This window comes from Panthera pardus, unplaced genomic scaffold, assembly GCF_024362965.1.
Source record: "Panthera pardus isolate Hobbes unplaced genomic scaffold, ASM2436296v1 HiC_scaffold_27, whole genome shotgun sequence".
Classification (NCBI taxonomy): Eukaryota; Metazoa; Chordata; class Mammalia; order Carnivora; family Felidae; genus Panthera; species Panthera pardus.
This window is the reverse complement of record NW_026526843.1, coordinates 52285054-52306828: the sequence shown is the minus strand read 5'-3', so window position 1 is coordinate 52306828 and position 21775 is coordinate 52285054. Positions and strand designations below refer to the sequence as shown.

Below are 21775 nucleotides of genomic sequence, written 5' to 3'. Positions count from 1 at the left end.
ATGAAAGTAAAGAAATGAGATGGTTGTAGTAGACTGGAAAATATAAGGAGATTTACCAGAAATTTCATGTTTTCAAAAAGGAATAAAATATTTTCTATAATTTTTCCACTCAGATGTTCTGAAAAATTATAGAACATTCATAAGAAATGTATCTTTTTTATAAAACCATTTATTACTTTGAAATATGATACTCTTCTTTAGTATAAATATTTACATATATTCTGAAAGGCATTTTTGTATATATTGTAGCAGAAATGAAAAACATGAAATTTAAAAGATCATTTTACAGTTTACCTTCAACTAACATCTTTCAGAGCATACAGATAGCATTTCATTGGTATGACTAGAAAACATTAAATATAACGAATTTAGAATAAATTTTGATAATTGTCATATAAAAGAAATCCTTGCTTAGAATACTTATTACATTAAAATATCGTGAAGACAATATACACTTGAAAAATAGAGGAGAATAAAAATTAAAATACCATTTTTTAAGTCACTGTCTTAGACATGTACTTGAGGTACTTTATTAAACAAATTCTAACCAATTTCTGTTTTAGGAATGATGTAAAAAGAATGGTGGAAGATTTAGATAGTTATAAGATAATTCATGGATGTAACCACTTGTAGGTATTATACATGGATTCAAAATGATAGCAAGAGTCTAAGTTAGCTTGGAATAGAATTGGTGCTATTTGTTAATTTAATAACTTTGATTTTATGCATCTATATTTTATTAATGTGAATTTTAAGTATTTAGCATGCTTGGCAACTAAGGCTCCTAGAACATAGCCATCTGATTTTGATAACTTGTTATTTTTCTTGTCCTAGACTGATTCCAGGATATCAACTATTGAAATCTGCAGTGAGATATAACTTTATTGGAACAACATAATTCCATTCCTCTTCCAAAAAACTCCAATAATTTATGGTTTCAAAATTGGCCAAGATCATTGATTTTGTAATCTGAATTTCCCATTATTAAAGGCAAGCAAAACAAAGATATCTTAAAAATGATGTTCCTGGGGCGCCTGGGTGGCTCGGTCGGTTAAGCGTCCGACTTGGGCTCAGGTCATGATCTCACGGTCCGTGAGTTCGAGCCCCGCGACGGGCTCTGTGCTGACAGCTCAGGGCCTGGAGCCTGTTTCAGATTCTGTGTCTCCCTCTCTCTCTGCCCCTCCCCTGTTCATGCTCTGTCTCTCTCTGTCTCAAAAATAAATAAACGTTTAAAAAAAAAAAAAAAATGATGTTCCAATGAACCTTATGCTTACTTTAACTGTAATCTTGTCATAAAAATTTAAAATTTGTGGAAGCAACAGTGCAGTGTAATAAAAGTTTTATCAAGGTGTTTCTCCATTTACTTACTCTAAATGTCAACAGCAATAATGTAATACAATGCTGTTTTGTAGAAACTGATGGCTAATGTATCATGAAACATGGAATTACTTGCCCTATCTGAAAGGAAAGGTATCCAGGGAAAGAGAATTTTTAAAGACCAAAAACAAACAAGAAAAAACTTTACTTTTTCTAAAAAAATTCACTAATATAGTGTTGCTGAAAAATAATTATAATTACCTACCTATCACTCTGCTTAAAATTTGGATGATATTAAATAATCTTATTGGGTTTTTAGGTTGATTGCAATAATGTTGTTCCACTTTAATTATTACAAAATTATTTTGTTGTAATTATGTTTCCTTTTTCTTTAAATACTGAAAAATTTTTTTTCTGTTTGTATTTATTAAAAGGAGAATTTATTTTTAATTCTTGATATTTTGAAAGTAGAATGTAAACTTTTTTATACTCCCTGATATAACTCTAGTCATATGAGAGTAGAAACAAAGATTTAGATAGGATATTTAAAAAGTTTTTATCTCAATTGTTAAACTACCTAGGAAAATATAAGGCACACGAGTCACACCTAAACAATGACATTTATTTTATTTCTCTGGCATTAAATTACTGAATACATTTCATAGCTTTGAATAATTTGTCCTTTAAAATTAACCAGTTTTTCTCAGTATGTCAATTAATTCGTTTACTACACAAAGGACTAACTGCTTTGAATTGGGGGTATCTTAAATTTTATTGAAGAAAGAATGACATGTCCCAATTTTCTGTGATATTCTTTAAGTTACTTACGACATACTGATGCTCTTAACATATTTTTAAGTGATTTCTTGGGACAAAAGGGAGTATAAAGGATCTTTATAATCATAACACAGCAGAAGCTTCCTGGATTTTCATTCAAATGCTTCCTTGTGTGTCATTTTACCTTGCAAAGTGTGAGTAGGATTTGGTTTATTATGTATGTACATTAAATTAATGTATTATTTGAAGTGTTTTTTGATGTAAACACATTTAGAAGAGGTTTGTGCTCTATTTAGCATTTAATGTTAGTACAATTCTTAGATATTTGATATATAGGTAATATTTTAAACAAGCTTCTGTTAAAATCTAGTGTTCCTATTTACTCAATACAGAATCTTTTATACCTCCAATGATGTCAATCTCATTGACATAATTAGTATCTAAATTTTTAAACATTACTTATGACTGTGAATGTAACTATTTTACTGGTAATGAAAATGTCATGTAAATTACAATATTGTATTCCATACTTATCAATAACTCTTGTAGAAAAATACTTAAAATTAAAACTTACCTTTGTGAAAGTTATTCATATATAATCATTTTATAATTCTGCTCTCATTTCTTCCTGATGAATGAAACATTTAATTCAGGGGTGTCTGGGTGGCTCAGTCAGTTGAGTGCCTGACTCTTGATTTTGGATCAGGTCATGATCCCAGGGTCATGGTATTGAGCCCCATGTCGAGTCCCCACTGAGCATGGAGCCTACTTAAGATTTTCTCTCTCTCTCTCTCTCTCTCTCTCTCTCTCTCTCTCTCTCCTCCCCCACTTGTCTCCCCCATTCTCTTTCTCTCTCTCTAAAAAACATACAAATAGGCAAACAAAAACATATAATTCAAATAATTTCAAAGAATTTCAAAATTGAACCAACTTATAGCACTAGAGTCAGTGCCTTGCAGGTACCAAGGTGTACTAAAATTAAGAGCTTCAAAAATTCATAGTCTTGATTTAATTTTGAATAAAACGATGGTGCCCCCAAAAATGAATCAGTACTTCAAGTGTTCTATAATAAATAACTGTGGCTTTATGACCATTGGCACATGTACTTATTATATAAATACATTTTAAATGCTTCTGTCAAGACCACCTGGTCTCACCTAAGGAAGGAGCTAAGTAAGAATACCTCATTTTTCTTCAGCTCCAGTGATCCTTTCTTTCATGACTGTAATTAGAAATACTCTTTATCACACGTTTGTATATACAAAGATGAAAATGTCTTGAAATAGTTACCCAGAATCTCTATAAGACTACTTCAATAGTTTTATGGATGTCATCTTTGCAGAATATAAAAATAGAAATTTTATTTTTAAAGCTGTAAGTAACTTCATTTCTCAGAATACAACTTTTTAAAAAGTTTTTATTCAAATTCCACATAGTTAACATAGTGTGATATTGGTTTCATGTGTACAATACAGTGATTTGACACTTTCATAACATAACTTTTGTGAAAAAAGAACTCTAAATTGATTTTCTTATTCTTTGAGGCTTAAACATTAACATATATATACCAGATGTTTGAGGCATAACCATATTTATACATGGGCCATAGATGATTATGAATTCTCCTTTTGACTATTAACTATACTTGACCTGCTCTTTGTGTATACTTGAGAAAATATTAACATTTTAGAACAATATGCACAGCATTGAAACTAGTTTTCCACAAAAGCCAGAGAGAACAAAAACATGTATTTCCTTATTTTGGTTCTTTTTTTATCAGTTGATTTGGTGGCATTTTTAATTTAATTATTGTTATGATTATATTTTTAGCTTATCATGTCTAAGATACTTCCCATTTCTTGGGTTTGCATTAATTGACTCTTGGAATATTCCCAGTGAAATGTCCTTGTTGATCTTTCTGGTTTTTATTTTTGTCACTAAATAGAGAAAGAAGGAAAGCAAATCTTAAGACTGGTCATCATAAAGAAACGTCTAGTGAACTTAGTATATTGTATCATCAGTAGACTGTCTAATTGATGGACTACAATGTACTATGTACCTTCACTCCTACAAGCACTCAAAAATAATTATTTTCCTTAAATTATTTAAATTCCATTTAGTTAACATACAGTGTAATATTAGTCTCAGGTGTACAATATATTGATTAAACATGTCCATAAAACACCCAGTGATCATTAGGATAAGTTCACTCTTTAACTCCCATCACCTATTTAATTCATCCCTTCACCAACCTCTCATATGGTAACCATCAGTTTGTTCTCTATAGATAGGAGTGTGTATATTTGTTTGCCTCTCTATCCCACTATTTTTTTCTCTTTAATCCTTGTTTTGTCTCTTAAATTCTACATATTAATGATATCCTGACTGACTTATTTAGGTTAGAATAATAATCTCTAGCTCTATCCATGCTATTGCACTGGTAAGATTTAATTCTTCTTTATGGCTGAGTAATATTCCAGTGTGTGGTGTGTATGTGTGTGTGTATGTGTGTGTGTGTGTGTATGTGTTGTGTATACATCCCCTCTTTTTTATCTATTCATCAGTCAATGGACACTTGGCCTGTTTCCATAGTTTGGCTATTGTAGATAATGCTGCTATATAAACAATGGGTGCATGTATCCTTTTGAATTAGTATTTTTGCATTATTTGGATAAATACCTTGTAGGGAATTGCTGGATCATAGGGTAGTTGTATTTTTAACTTTCTGAGGTTTCCCCATACTGTTTTCCAGAGTAGCTGCACCAGTTTACATCCCACCAAAAGTGCAAGAAAGTTTCCTTTTTCTCCACAACCTTGCCAACACCTGTTGATTTTTATGTTGTTAATGTTAGCCATTCTGACAGGTATGAGGTGAATTCTCATTGTATTTTTAATTTGTATTTCCCTGATGATCCATGATGTCGAGCATCTTTTCATGTATCTATTGGCCATGTGTATGTCTTCTTTGGAAATATGTCTATTCATGTCTTCTTCCCATTTTTTAATTGGATTATTTGGTTTTGGGGGGTTGAGTTGTATAAGTTCTTTATATATTTTGGATACTAACCTTTATCAGATATGTCATTTGAAAATATCTTCCCCCATTACATAGGTTGTCTTTCAGTTTTGTTTATTGTTTCCACTGTTATGCAGAAGTTTGTTGGGTTTTTTTGATGAATTCCAAATAGTTTGTTTTTGCTTTTGTTTCCCTTGCCTCAGGAGACATATCTAGAAAAAGTTGCTAGAGCCAAAGTCAAAAGGGTTATTGCCTGTGTTCTCCTCTAGCATTTTTATTGTGTCAGGTCACACATTTAGGTCTTTAATCCATTTTTGAATTTATTTTTGTGAATGGTGTAAGAAAGTGGTCAAGGTTCATTATTTTGAATCTTGCTGCCCAGTTTTCCCAACACAATTTGCTGAAGACACTGTCTTTCCCCTTAGATATTCTTTCCTGCTTTCTTGAAGACTAGTTGACCATATAGTTGTGGATTCATTTCTGGGTTTTCTATTGTGTTCTATTGACCTATGTGTTTGTTTTTGTACCAACACAATACTGTTATGATCACTAGAGTTTTGTAATATAACTTGAAGCCAAGAATTATGATGCCTCCAGTTTTGTTTGTATTTTTGAAGGTTCCTCTGGATATTCAGCGTCTTTTGTGTTTCCATGGAAATTTTAGGATTGTTTTTTTCTATTTCTGTGAAAAATGCTGTTGGTATTTTGATAGGGATTGCATTAAATGTGTGGATTGTTTTGGGTAGTATAGGCATTTTTTAAAATTTTTTTAATGTTTATTTAGTTTTGAGAGACAGAGAGAGCGAGAGCGAGAGCGAGAGAGAGAGAGAGAGAGAGAGAGAGCATGAGCAGAGATGGGGCAGAGAGAGAGGGAGACACAGAATCTGAATCAGTCTCCAGGCTCTGAGCTGTTAGTACAGAACCTAACGTGGGGCTTGAACTCGCCCACTGTGAGATCATGACCTGAGCCGAAGTCAAACGCTTAACCAGCTGAGCCACCAGATGAGTATAGGCATTTTAATGTGTTCTACCTATCCATGAGCATGGAATGTCTTTCCAGGTTGTGTGTGTGTGTGTGTGTGTGTGTGTGTGTGTGTGTTATCTTCAATTTCTTTCATGACTGTGTTGTATTTTTCAGAGTGCAGATCTTTCACCTCTTTGAATAGGTTTATTCCTACGTATTTTATTGTTTTGAGTGAAAATGCAAATGGGATTGATTCATTAATTTCTCCTACTGCTTCATTGTTGGTGTGTAGAAATACAACATATTTCTGTACATTGATTTTGTATCCTTCAACTTTCCTGAATCATTTATTAGTTCTAGCATTTTTGTGGTGGAGACTTTCGGGTTTTCTATATAGAGTATTATGTCATCTGTGAATAGTGAAAGTTATACTTTTTCCATACCAATTTGGATGCCCTTTCTTATTGTTCACTAATTACTGTGGCTAGGACTTCCAATAGCTTTGTTAAATACAGTGTTGAGAGTGAACATTCCTGCCTTTTTCTTGACCATAGAGGAAAAGTTCTCAGTTTTTCCCCATTCAGGATGATATTAAATACAGGTTTTTCATATATGGTCTTTATTATGTTCAGGTTTGTTCCCTCTAAACTTACATTGTTGAGGGTTTTTAACATGAATAAATGTTGTACTTTGTCAAATGCTTTTTCTTTCATTCATTCTTTTATTCATTCTTTCATCCATGTCTTTCATGTTGGTTGATTTGCAAAATTGATCCACCCTTACAAACCCAGAATCTGACTTGATCATGGTGAGTGATTTTTTACAATGTAAAGTTGGATTCAGTTTGCTGTATTTTATTGAGAACTTTTACATCCATGTTCCTCAGGGATATTGGCCTGCAGTTCTCTTTATTAGTGGAGTCTTTATCTGGTTTTGTTATCAGGGTAATGCTGGCCTCATAGAATGAATTTGGAAGTTTACTTCCTTTTCTGTTTTTGAAATCATTTGAGTAAAAAAGGCATTAATTCTTTAAATGTTTGGCAGAATTCGCTTGAGAAGCCCTCTGGCCCTAGACTTTTGTTTCTTGAGAGTTTTTTTTTTTTTTGAATACTGATTCAATTTCTTTCCTGATTATCAATCTATTAAAGTATTCTATTTATTTCTGAATTAGGAAGTTTTGGAAGTTTATGTTTCTAGGAATTGGTCCATTTTATTCAGTTTGTCAAATTTGTTGGCATGTAGTTTTTCAAAATATTCTCTTATAATCCTTATTTCTGTGGTTCAATGTTATTTCTCCTCTAATTTGTGATTTTATTTATTTGGGTCCTTTTTTTTCTTTCTGGTAAGTCTGGATAAGGGTTTATCAATTTTATTAATTTTTTTCAAAAACCAACTCCTGGTTTCATTGATCTGTTCTATTGTTTTTTGTTTATTTCTATGTCACTTATTTCAGCTCTAAACTTTATTATTTCCTTCCTTCTCTTGGTTTTGGGTTTGTTTGCTGTTGTTTTCCTAACTCTTTTATGTGTAGGATATATGTGAGATTTTTCTTGCTTCTTGAGTTAGCCTTGTATTTGTATAATCTTCCCTCTTAGGGCAACTTTTGTTGTATCCCAAAGGTTTGGGACTCTTATGTTTTCATTTTAATTCTTTTCATGTACTTTTAAATTTCTTCTTTTATTTCCTGGTTAACCCATTCATTGTTTAGTAACATATTGTTTACCCTCCAGGTATGCATGGTCTTTCTAGATGTTTTCTTGTGGTTGGCTTATACTGTCATAGCATTGTGGTTACAAAAGGTGCATGGTATGACTTCAGTCTTTTTGTATTTGTTGAGTCCTAATTTGTAACCTAGTATGTGATTTGTTCTGGAGATTGTCTCCTGTGCACTTGAAAAGAATGTGTGTTCTGCTGTTTTAGGGAGAAATGTTCTGAATATATCTGTTAAGTCCATCTGGTTCAGTGTGTCATTCAAAGCCATTGTTTTCATGCTGATTTTCTGTTTAGATTATCTGTCCATTGATGTAAGTGGGGTATTAAAGTCTCCTGTTATTATTATATTATTATCAATATGTTTATTTATGTTTGTTATTAAATGGTTTATATATTTGGTTGCCTCCATATTGGGTGCATAAATCTTACAATTGTTACATCTTCTTTTTGAATTACCCCCTTTATTATGATATAGTTCCTTCTTTGTCTTTTGTTAGTCTTTCTTTTAAAGCCTATTTTGCCCAATATAGTCTGCTGTCAGCACAGAGCCTACTTCAGATCCTCTGTCTCCCCACCCCTGCCTTGCTCCTGCTTGTGCTTTCTCTTTCTCTCTCAAAAATAAATAAAGCCTATTTGTCCAATACAATTATTGTTACTCTAGATTTCTTGTGACATCCACTCACTTTTATCTGCAAGTGTCTTTAGTTGTAAAATGAGTCTCTGCTAGACTGTATAGATGGGTCATCTTTTATCCATTCTGACATTCTATCTTTTTATTGGAGTATTTAATCCATTCACATTCAAAGTAATTACTGATAATGTATTTAGTGCAATTTTATCACTTGCTTTGTCATTGTTTCTGGGTATTTCCTCTGATCCTTTCTTCTCTTTGTTATTTTGGTCACATCCTTACTTTCAAATAGCCTCTTTGATATTTCTTGTAGGGCTGTTTTAGTGGTCATGAATTTCTGTAGTTTGTGTTTCTTTGGGAAACTCTGTATCTCTCCTTCTATTATGAATGATAGCCTTGCTGGATAGCGTATTTTTTGCGGCAGCTTTTTTTTTTTTTTTCCATTCAGCATTTGGAATATATCATGCCACTTCCTCTGCTTGACAAGTTTCTATTGAGAAATCTCCAGCAAGCCTTATGGGTTTTCCTTTGTATGTTAACAACTACTTTTATCTTGCTACTCTTAAGATTTTTTTCTTTATCACTATATTTTACTTTTTTAATTACAATATATCTTAGTGTTTGACTGTTTTTGTTGATTTTTATGAGAGTTCTCCGGATCTGGATGTCAGTTTCCTTCTCCAGATTATGGGAGTTTTGAGCCATTACTTCTTTAAATAAATTTTCTTCCCCTTTTCTCTCTCTTCTTCTTCTGGGTCTCCTACAATACAAATGTTGTTACCTTGATTGAGTCACTGTTACCTAAGTCTATTCTCATGTTACATAATTCTTTCTGTGTTTTGTTCAGCTTCATGTTGTTCCATTATTTTTTTTTCTTCTAGGTCACTAATTAATTCCTCTTCCTCTTCCACCCTGCTTTTCATTGCATCAAGTCTGTTCCCAATCTCATTTATTGCATTCTTCATCTCTGATTGATTCTTTTTTTAACTCATCTCTGGTAAGGGTCTCACTGATGTTTTCTATTGTTTTCTCAAGTCCAGTGAGTATCCTTATGGTGTTTCTTTAAATTCTCCATGAGACATGTTACTTATATCTGTTTTGCTTAGATCTCTGGCTGTGGCCGTATCTTGTTCTTTTATTTTGCATAAATTTCCTATCTTTGCATTTTGTCTAAGTCTCTGCCTTCCTCAATATGGCCTTCTCTCTCTAGTTGTGCAGTTTGTTCTGTCAGCCTTCAGGTCGATTTCTAGAGTGTTTAGATATCCATTTGTGTTTGCGGGACAAGAAGAAGCTAGGGTTCTCCTACTCCACCACCATCTTCCTGCCCTCCATCGTTTTCTTTTGATTAGAATTCATAGTGGATAAATTGAAAAATATGGTAAAATACATTCCATTTTACTTTGAATGTAGAAGTTTTGGGGGTACCTGGGATGTTCAGTTGAGTATCGAACTCTTGATTTCAGCTCAGGTCATAATCCCAGAGTCATGGGATTGAGTCCCAGTCACATTCCACACTGAGCATGGAGCCTTCTTAGGATTCTCTCTCTTTCTCCCTCTGCCCCTCCTTGCCTCATACCCTTTCTTTCTAAAAGTAAAAAATAAAAATAAAAAAGATAAGTTTTTATAAGTAGTATATTCAAGCCTCTACATTGATTAGATTATTTTTATTTAAGTGATTTAAATGTTAAAAAATAGAAAATAATGAGATTCTATTAACTAATTAATCTCTTATGTACGCATCTTTTGTTTACTCTGTTGACTGCTCTGTGCACATTATCAATGTGAATGTACATACTGCAGAATAATTTCTAAAAACTAAATGTCAATTCAGTCAACCAGTAAACCACTATTTTGTACACTATTAATATTTTTGTTTCAATACGAAATAATACTGCCTCCTTTTATTATTTTGTTGCCTGCAATCAACACATTTTAATTAGATTTTGTAATTGTGTATCTACCTAAGTGTGATATGAAGCCTGATCTCCACAGAAATGATACAGGACGAATAGATATTAAGAAATATAATATTAAATTAATCCCCACACTAAATGCTTCACATAGATGGTCATCTGTAATAGACAAGTTGTCTTATATTTTTTGTAGCTTATTTTTTGTATATTTTAAAAATTATTTAGATTTAAGTTTCTAACATATTCAAAGGTGCTGTGATAATATAAAGCTGTATATGTTGTATATAATTAATATTTAGAAAAGAAGTATTGTGCAATTTATTTGTTCATGTATTAACGTTGTTTCCACATTATTCCTGTGGTTTCATGTGGTATTTAGAATTAGGAATAGACTTATAAAATTCTAGGTTAGTCAAAAGCTTTTATTTTTATTGCACATAGAGTACACATTCATCATAGAAAAAGAAAATTGTAGATGGGTTTAAGTGAATAATTTTTTAATTATTTCTTTTATTTGAAGCTATATTAATAAGTTTTTCTTTATAACTTACTTAGTAATTTTGTTTAAAGGATCTATAACCTTTGGAAGTGGTGCACTTTAAAATTACAGAATTATTTTATTTTTTATTATAAACTATACATGCAGGATTTTTTTACATATAGTAGCAGTTGACTTATTTATTATGTATATTATTTATTTTTATAAATGCATCACTGGACAAATTTACGTACTAGTTCAATTTGGTTAGTTGATAGTGTAATACAGAGCATACTACATATCTCCACCACAAGACATACCTCCCCTCACTGAAAATACTCAGTTTGATGAAAAAGCAGTTTAGTTAAAAATAATGCCATCTAAATGTCTGCGAAAAGTTCCCTTAGAACAATTAACCAAGTTATTTAATCACTTGCAAAAATTATCAACATAATCAGCTCTTACCTTTTTCATATTCTAGAGACCATTGATTAAAATTGTTTTAAACTACCATTTTTAAGTGATTAATTATATTCTATTATACACATATACACAGGTACTATCCATGTGGGAGTAAAATTTTTGTTGTCAAGTGAAAAAATAACATTGCATTAGGTTTCAGATATTCAAAATGACGTAATAATGAAAAATAAGTATTTCAGTGGACATTTTAGAGTTATTTGCACTCTTACCCTTATTCTGGAGCATTGTATTTATTATTCGTTGATGTAGTTCATAGAAATGCTATTCTTTTTGAAATAAAATTAATAAAAAAAGACTTCCACATTTTTGTCTTAATACTTGGAAAGAAACAGGAGATAATAAAATAATGCTTTCAGTAGTTACACAATTAGATAAAAAGGTTAAGTAATACTATTTTACTCTATTTGGTGGTAGGTAGAAGTCAAGGAATATGCAACTATGGTGAAAAATATCATTTTCCACAATCAAAAAAATGGATTTTAGAGTGTATTTACTTGTTTTATTACATGTCAATTCTAACCTCCATTTAAAAATTAATGGAGACTACCATTATAAGAATACATTAAAAATAAACAGAATTAATTAAAAACACTGTCTCCTTACACAAAAATGTTTCTGTAATTAAAACATGCAGCTCAAAGAGTAGTTCAGTGTCACAAATTTGAGGTAATTAAAATTTTTCTTTTTTTTTAAATATGAAATTTATTGTCAAATTGGTTTCCATACAACACCCGGTGCTCATCCCAAAAGGCCCCCTCCTCAATAGCCATCACCCACACCCCATCAACCCTCAGGTTGTTCTCAGTTTTTAAGAGTCTCTTATGCTTTGGCTCTCTCCCTCTCTAAACGCTTTTTTTTTTCTGACCCTCCCCCAGGGTCTTCTGTTAAGTTTCTCAGGATCCACATAAGAGTGAAAACATATGGTATCTGTCTTTCTCTACATGACTTATTTCACTTAGCATGACACTCTTGAATTCCACCCACGTTGCTACAAAAGGCCAAATTTCATTCACTCTCATTGCCATGTAGTATTCCATTGTGTATATAAACCACAATTTCTTTCCCCATTTGTCAGTTGAAAGACATTTAGGCTCTTTCCATAATTTGGTTATTGTTGAAACTGCTGCTATAAACACTGGGGTAAAAGTGCTCCTATGCATCAGCACTCCTGTATCCCTTGGGTAAATTCCTAGCAGTGTTATTGCTGGGTAATAGGGTAGGTCTATTTTTAATTTTTTGAGGAACCTCCACACTGTTTTCCAGAGTGGCTGCACCAGTTTGCATTCCCACCAACACTGCAAGAGTGTTCCGTTTCTCCACATCCTCTCCAGCATCTATAGTCTCCTGATTTGTTCATTTTAGCCACTCTGACTGGCGTGAGGTGATATCTGAGTGTGGTTTTGATTTGTATTTCCCTGATGAGGAGCGACGAGCATCTTTTCATGTGCCTGTTGGCCACCTGGATGTCTTCATTAGAGAAATGTCTATTCATGTTTTCTTCCCATTTCTTCACTGGATTATCTGTTTTCAGGTGTGGAGATTGATGAGCTCTTTATAGATTTTGGATATTAGCCCTTTGTCTGATATGTCATTTGCAAATATCTTTTCCCATTCCATTGGTTGCCTTTTAGTTTTGTTGACTGTTTCCTTTGCAGTGCAGAAGCTTTTTATCTTCATAAGGTCCCAATAGTTCATTTTTGCTTTTAATTCCCTTGCTTTTGGAGATGTGTCAAGTAAGAAATTGTTGCTGCTGAGGTCAGAGAGGTTTTTTCCTGCTTTCTCCTCCAGGGTTTTGATGGTTTCCTGTCTCACATTAAGGTCCTTTATGCATTTTGAGTTTATTTTTGTGAATGGTGTAAGAAAGTGGTCTAGTTTCATCCTTCTGCATGTTGGTGTCCAGATCTCTCAGCACCATTTGTTAAAGAGACTGTCTTTTTTCCATTGGATGTTCTTTCCTGCTTTGTCAAAGATTAGTTGGCCATACTTTTGTGGGTCTAGTTCTGGGGTTTCTATTCTATTCCATTGGAATATGTGTCTGTTTTTATGCCAATACCATGCTGTCTTGATGATTATAGCTTTGTAGTAGAGGCTAAAGTCTGGGATTGTGATGTCTCCTGCTTTGGTCTTCTTAAAAATTTCTTTGGCTTTTAGGGGCCTTTTGTGGTTCCATACAAATTTTAGGATTGCTTGTTCTAGCTTCGAGAAGTATGCTGGTGCAATTTTGATTGAGATTGCATTGAATGTGTATGTAGCTTTAGGCAGTATTGGCATTTTAACAATATTTATTCTTCCAATGAGCAGAGAATGTTTTTCAGTTGCTTTATATCTTCTTCAATTTCCATCGTAAACTTTCTGTAGTTTTCAGCATACAGATCTTTTCCATCTTTGGTTAGGCTTATTCCTAGGTATTTTATGCTTCTTGGTGCAATTGTGAATGGGATCAGTTTCTTTATTTGTCTTTCTATTGCTTCATTATTGGTGTATAAGAATGCAACTGATTTCTGTACATTGATTTTGTATCCTGTGACTTTGCTGAATTCATGTCTCAGTTCTAGCAGAATTTTGGTGGAGTCTATCGGATTTTCCATGTATAATATCATGTCATCTGCAAAAAATTGAAAGCTTAACTTCATCTTTGCCAATCTTGATACCTTTGGTTTCCTTTTGTTGTCTGATTGCTGATGCTAGCACTTCCAACACTACGTTAAACAACAGCGATGAGAGTGGACATCACTGTCGTGTTCCTGATCTCAGGGAAAAAGCTCTCAGTTTTTCCCCATTGAGGATGATGTTAGCTGTGGGCTTTTCATAATTGTCTTTTACGATCTTTAAGTATGTTCCTTCTATCCCCACTTCTCAAGGATTTTTATTAGGAAAGGAGGATGAATGCTGTCAAATGCTTTTTCTGCATGTATTGACAGGATCATATGGTTCTTATCTTTTCTTTGGTAATGTGATGTATCACATTGATTTGTGAATGTTGAACCAGCACTGCAGCCCAGGTATGAATCCCACTTGATCATGGTGAATAATTCTTTTTATATGCTATTGAATTCGATTTGCTAGTATCTTATTGAGAATTTTTGCTCCATATTCATCAGGGATATTGGCCTGTAGTTCTCTTTTTATCTGGGTCTCTGTCTGGTTTAGGAATCAAGGTAATGCTGGCTTCATCGAATGAGTCTGGAAGTTTTCCTTCCTTTTCTATTTTTTGGACAGCGTGAAAAGGAGAGATACTATCTCTGTTTTAAATATCTGGTAGAATTCCCCTGGGAAGCCATCTGGTCCTGGACTCTTTTTTGTTGGGAGATGTTTGATAACTGACTCAATTTCTTTTCTGGTTATGAGTCTGCTCAAGCTTTCTATTTATTCCTGTTTGAGTTTTGGAAGTGTGTGCGTGTTTAGGATTTGTCCATTTCTTCCAGGTTGTCCAGTTTATTGGCATATAATTTTTCATACTATTCCCTGATAATTTCTTGTAATTCTGAGGGATTGGTTGTCATAATTCATTTTCATTCATGATTTTATCTATTAGTGACATCTCCCTTTTTTTTTTTTTTGAGAAGCCTAGCTAGAGGTTTGTCAATTTTGTTTATTTTTTTCAAAAAACCAACTCTTGGTTTCATTGATCAGCTCTGCAGGTTTTTTTAGATTTTATATTTTTTATTTCTGCTCTGATCTTTATTATTTCTTTTCTTCTGCTGGGTTTAGGCTGTCTTTGCTGTTCTGTTCCTAGTTCCTTTAGGTGGGCTGTTAGATTTTGTATTTGGGATTTTTCTTGTTTCTTGAGATAGGCCTGGATTGCAATGTATTTTCCTCTCAGGACTGCCTCCGCTGCATCCCAAAGCATTTGGATTGTTGTATTTTCATTTTCATTTGTTTCCATATATTTCTTAATTTCTTCTCTAATTTTCTGTTTGACTGATTCATTCTTTAGTGGGGTGTTCTTTAACCTCCATGCTTTTGGAGGTTTTCCAGACTTTTTCCTGTGGTTGATTTCAAGCTTCATAGCATTGTGGTCTGAAAGTATGCATGGTATGATTTCAATTCTTGTATACTTATGAAGGGCTGTTTTGTGACCCAGTATGTGATCTATCTTGGAGAATGTTCCATGTGCATTTGAGAAGAAAATATTGGGATGTTGTTTTGGGATGCAGAGTTCGAAATCTATCTCTCAAGTCCATCTGATCCAATGTATCATTCACTGCCCTTGTTTCTTTATTGACCGTGTGTCTAGATGATCTATCCATTGTTGTAAGTGGAGCATTAAAGTCCCCTGCAATTACCACATTCTTATCAATAAGGTTGCTTATGTTTGTGAATAATTGTTTTATGTATTTGGGGGCTCCTGTATTTGGCGCATGGACATTTATATTTGTTAGCTCTTCCTGATGGATAGACCCTGTAATTATTATATAATGCCCTTCTTCATCTTTTGTTACAGCCTTTAATTGAAAGTCTAGTTTGTCTTATATAAGTATGGCTGCTCCAGCATTCTTTTGACTTCCAGTAGCATGATAGATATTTCTCCATCCTCTCACTTTCAACCTGAAGTTGTCCTCAGGTCTAAAATGAGTCTCTTGTAGACAGCAAATTGATGGGTCTTGTTTTTTTATCCATTGTGATACCCTATGTCTTTTGGTCAGAGCTTGTAGTCCATTTACATTCAGTGTTATTCTAGAAAGATATGGGTTTAGAGTCATTGTGATGTCTGTAGGTTTCATGCTTGTAGTGATCTCTCTGGTACTTTGTGGTCCTTGCAACATGTCACTCACAGAATCCCCCTTAGGTTCTCTTGTTGGTCTCGTTTCATGGTGATGAATTCCCTTATTTTTGTTTGTTCTGGAAGACCTTTATCTTTCCTTCTATTCTAAATTACAGACTTGCTGGATAAAGGATTCTCAGCTGTATATTTTTTTTCTCTTCATCACATTGAAGATTTCCTGCCATTCCTTTCTGGCCTGCCAAGTTTCAGTAGAGAGATCCGTCACTAGTCTTATTGGTCTCCCTTTATAAGTTAGAGCATGTTTATCCCTAGCTGCTTTCAGAATTTTCTCTTTATCCTTGTATTTTGCTGGTTTCACTATGATATGTCATGCGGAATATCTATTCAAGTTATGTCTGAAGGGAGTTCTCTGTGCCTCTTGGATTTCAGTGACTTTTTCCTTCCCCAGATCAGGGAAGTTCTCAGCTATGATTTGTTCAAGTACACCTTCAGCCACACTCTCTCTCTCTCTCTTCGTCTTCTGGCATTCCTATGATACATGTCTTGTTCCGTTAGACTGCATCACTATGTTCTCTGATTCTCCCCTCATAATCCTGGATTTTTTTTTTATCTCTCTTTTTCTCAGCTTCCTCTTTTTCCATAATTTTATCTTCTAATTCACCTACTCTCTCCTCTGCTTCTTCAATCCGAGCTGTGGTCACCTCCATTTTATTTTGCAGCTCATTTATAGCATTTTTTAGCTCTTCTGTTTCTTAGTCCCTTGATCTCTTTAGCAAGAGATTCTCTGCTGTCCTCTATACTTTTTTCAAGCCCAGCGATTAATTATGACTATTATTTTAAATTCATTTTCTGTTACATTGCTTAAATCATTTTTGATCTGTTCGTTAGCTGTAGCTGCTTCCTGGAGTTTCTTTTGAGGAGAATTCTGTTGTCATTTTGGATAGTCCCTGGAGTGGCACAGAACTGCAGGGCTCTTCCCCTGTGCTGTCTGGAGTAACTTGTATTGGTGGGCGGGTCTGCAGTCAGACCTGATATCTGCCCCCAGCCCACTGCTAGGGCCACAGTCAGACTGGTGTGTACCTTATCTTCCCATCTCCTAGGGGCAGGAGAGTGGTGTGGCCCCTGTCTGGGCTACTTTCACACTGCCAGGCTTGTGGTGCTGCTTCAATGGGATCTGGCGTATTAGCTAGGGTGGATCTGCAAGGTGCACAGGGGTAGAAGGGGCAGGCTTAACTCGCTTTGTGGTTGGTAGTCCCCTGCGGGAGGGGCCCTGCAACACCGGGAGGGAGGCAGGCTGACCAGTCCCAGGGATGGATCCACAGAAGCATAGCGTTGGGTGTTTGCATGGTGCAAGCAAGTTCCCTGACAGAAACTGGCTCCCTTTAGGATTTTGGCTGGTGGTTGGGCAAGGGATATGGTGCTTCCCAGTGCCTTTGTTCCCCGCCGAGCTGAGCTCTGTCCTCCGGGCTCAACACCTCTCCCTCCCATTGTCTTCTCACCCTCCCGCTCTCCGAGCAGAGCTGTTGACATATTCATTCCAACATTCCAGATGTTAAGTCCTGCTGGCTGTCAGAACACACTCCAACTAGCCCCTCAGCTTTTGCAAGTCAGACTCGGGGGCTCTGCCATGCCAGGTGGGCTGCCCCTCCACCACCCGTTTCCCTCCCGCCAGTCCATGTAGCATGCACCACCTCTCCACCGTTCCTACCCTCTTCCGCGGGTCTCTTGTCTATGCTTGGCTCCAGAGAGTCCATTCTGCTAGTCTTCTAGTGGTTTTCTGGGTTATGTAGGCAGATATGGGTGGAATCTAAGTGAACAGAAGAGCGTGGTGAACCTAGCGTCCTCTACACCGCCATCTTCCTCCTCAGGGCCGAGGTAATTAAATTTTAAACAAATCTTTTGGTATGTAAACACAGAGCTAGTCTCATATTTAAAGTGGGGGAAAAACAGAAATAATTGAATTGCATGTACTCTGGAAAATTAACATATAAGCTCCTAAATTAGAGATTATAGTTCATTATTAATTTTTTTCTTCTGAAGTAGGTATTCAGTACTTTTTGTAGAAAACTGTATACATTATTTGTACTGTTCATAATAAATAGTAACATTTTTTACATAAATACAGTTATTCAAGAGAGGACACACAGTTCTCTTCTAGATAGATATCATGGTTTTGTTTACCTGATACCAAAACATCTGGATGCGAATTAGAATTTAAATTTGGGAACCTATTGTATAAGTGACAAAATTGTTTAACTTCATAAAGACAGAGACTTTATCTAATACTACAGAAAAATATAATTTTTCCATTTTACATAAGATCAAATAATTTGACATTATATATAAAGTTATAATTATCTGAATTAAGGGTAATGGCATTTAATAACAAAATTCCACAAAGAGATACAATTAAACTTTATATATATATATTTTAGCTGTATATAGGTCTATACACACATTTATTTCAAAAGACACACCATCAATAGAAATAAACAGGAATGTAAAATTAAGGACTTTTAGGTGTGATAATTGAAAGATAGACATACCAATGTGTACCTAATTGTGTACCTAATTGTGTGTCTAGAGGAAAAATTATTTTAATTTGATTTTTAAGTTATTCTAGTATAGTGAGATTAAAATGAGTTAGTGTATGTATAAACACAATGTATACATTTGTGTTTGTCAAATTCTAATAGAAAAAAAATGTGATAAACTTCAACCAAAAGACAACTTGTTCAAAGTTTATACATCTACATTTGCAATGCTATTCTCCCTCCTTTTAAACTCTTGTCTCACTTCCAAACTATAATCATCATTTATCCCTTGTATCATGCTACACATCATCTTTTGTTTAATCTTTTGTTGTATTCAGTGTATTCTGAATATGTACTCATGTGTTATTTACTTTTAATCAAATTATTTTGCCTCTAATATATCTGCAGTACTTCTATTCATAAAATTTCCCTGTTTTATGAATTATCATCAGTCTAGTAACATTAAATTATACATTAAAAAGTCAAATATGAGACCTGGGGGAAGATGGCAACAGAGTAGGAGGACCTTAAGCTTGCCTTATCCCTGACACTCAAATCATCCTAGCTACCCCCAGAAATTGTTCTGAAGACTGAAGAATAAACTCCACAATTAAAGGTAGAGAATAGACCACATCATAAAAGGTAAAAAGTGCAGAAATGTGGCTTGGGAGAGAAATGGATCCTGGCTGCTGTGGTAGGGAGGGAGTCCCTGTGGCACAGAAGGGCAAGAGTCAGATTAGCAACAGAGAATACCACATGGGAAGACAAATCTCCATACCAATTGGAAAGTGAGAGGGGCCAGATTTCGTGAGTTTTTGCAAACAAAAGGGCTTAAGCCCAATGTTTTAAAGGTCAGCAGGTTTGGGTGCCTAAAGCTCAGAGGGAATTTGCGCTGCTCTTGGAGAGAAGGCAGGGCAAATAACCCGGACGTATATGGTGTGGAAACTGACCTGAAAAGTGCTGGGGCACATAGTGGGGAGGTTATTTGCTCATCTCAGAATGTGTCCCAGACAGGCAACATTCATGTAGAGATCACTCTGGGAACAATGGAACTGGTAGGCACCATTTCCATCCCCTGTCCTTTAGCATAAACACAGGGCCACTTATGGGAAACAGCTCAGTACTGACACCCCCTACTTAATTTGCTTACACCAAGCCTCCCCTGTCCTCTTGTGGAACTACCATTCCCAGTCACTCTTGAATCAATCCTAGAGCAGTGGGCCCTCTTGCCCAGAAGACCTGCCAAAATCCCTTCCAACACCTTGTTTCCTGACTCGGTAGTTTTGCAGAGTCTCAGTTACAGCAGAAGTGGTGACAGACCTCATTTCCAAAGCAGACCAGAGAATATGTAGTGAAAACTCACTACATTCAAGCCATGGTCCAAACACTGCCCACAACAGACAAAGAGATCCTCTGTAGATGACTGGCTGGAAAGATACAGCAACCAGGGCACAACAGCAGAGGACATGCAATACACATTGGAGATACCCCCTTAAGTGCCAGGTCCAAGGAAATAGGCCACACTACACATCAGGGCACTAAAGGATCTCTCCTTTATGAGGCCATTACCTTCAAGAACAGGAGATGTAGCTGAATTTTTTTTTAAAGTTTATTTATTTTGATAGAAGGAGAAAGAGAATCCCAAGCAGCCAGTTCACTGTCAGCACAGAGCCTGATGTGGGGCTCAAACCAGTGAACCACAAGATCATGATCTGAGATTAAATCATGACTCAGATACTCAACTGACTGAGCAATCCAGGTGCCACAATGTAACTTATTTTCTTATCACACAGACTTAGACAAAATGAGAAGACAGAGAAATTTGTCCCAAATGAAAGAACAGGACAAAGCCATGGTTAGAAAGAAAATAGAAACAGACATAAGTAACCTGATTGATGGAATATTTAAAACATTGATCATGAGGATATTCACTGAACTTGAGAAAAGAGGTGAGAATATCAATGAAACTCTTAACACAGAAATAAGAAAGAGCAAATAAGAGATGAAGAGAGCAATAAACAAGATTAACAACACACTTGAAACAATAAACAGCAGGATAAAGGAAGTGGAAAATAACTTAATGACCTAGAAGACAGAGTATTTGAAAATATCAAGAACCATCAAAACCTTAGAGGAGAAAGCAGGAAAAGACCTCTCTGACCTCAGCTGTAGCAATCTCTTACTCGACACATCCCCAAAGCCAAGGGAATTAAAAGCAAAAGTGAATTACTGGGACCTTATGAAGATAAAAAGCTTCTGCACAGCAAAGGAAACAACCAACAAAACTAAAAGGCAACCAATGGAATGGGAAAAGATATTTGCAAATGACATATCGGACAAAGGGCTAGTATCCAAAATCTATAAAGAGCTCACCAAACTCCACACCCGAAAAACAAATAACCCAGTGAAGAAATGGGCAGAAAACATGAATAGACACTTCTCTAAAGAAGACAGCCGGATGGCCAACAGGCACATGAAAAGATGTTCATCGTCGCTCCTTATCAGGGAAATACAAATCAAAACCACACTCAGATACCACCTCACGCCAGTCAGAGTGGCCAAAATGAACAAACCAGGAAACTATAGATGCTGGAGAGGATGTGGAGAAACGGGAACCCTCTTGCACTGTTGGTGAGAATGCAAATTGGTGCAGCCTCTCTGGAAAGCAGTGTGGAGGTTCCTCAGAAAATTCAAAATAGACCTACCCTATGACCCAGCAATAGCACTGCTAGGAATTTATCCAAGGGATACAGGAGTACTGATGCATAGGGGCACTTGTACCCCAATGTTTATAGCAGCACTCTCAACAATAGCCAAATTATGGAAAGAGCCTAAATGTCCATCAACTGATGAATGGATAAAGAAATTGTGGTTTATATACACAATGGAGTACCACATGGTAATGAGAAAGAATGAAATATGGCCTTTTGTAGTAACGTGGATGGAACTGGAGAGTGTGATGCTAAGTGAAATAAGCCATTCAGAGAAAGACAGATACCATATGGTTTCACTCTTATGTGGATCCTGAGAAACTTAACAGAAACCCATGGGGGAGGGGAAGGAAAAAAAAAAAGAGGTTAGAGTGGGAGAGAGCCAAAGCATAAGAGACTGTTAAAAACTGAGAACAAACTGAGGGTTGATGGGGGGTGGGAGGAAGGGGAGGGTGGGTGATGGGTATTGAGGAGGGCACCTTTTGGGATGAGCACTGGGTGTTGTATGGAAA

At 35.3% G+C, this 21775-nt stretch overlaps 1 protein-coding gene across 6 annotated transcripts in view; it reads left to right on the top strand.

Moving 5' to 3' along the window:
- Positions 1 to 21775, top strand: part of PCDH11X (protocadherin 11 X-linked) — a 154863-nt gene that overhangs the window by 116670 nt on the left and 16418 nt on the right. For 4 of the 6 annotated variants that reach the window (XM_019433708.2, XM_019433704.2, XM_053891434.1 and 1 more), the window contains one exon: positions 835 to 1020. The exons of the other annotated variants lie outside the window; for them this stretch is intronic. In XM_019433708.2, the coding sequence (XP_019289253.2) occupies positions 835 to 879 (45 nt within the window). In that variant the 3' untranslated portion in view covers positions 880 to 1020. Of the gene's footprint in view, positions 1 to 834; positions 1021 to 21775 lie in introns of those variants that run through there. 6 annotated transcript variants of the gene reach the window in all.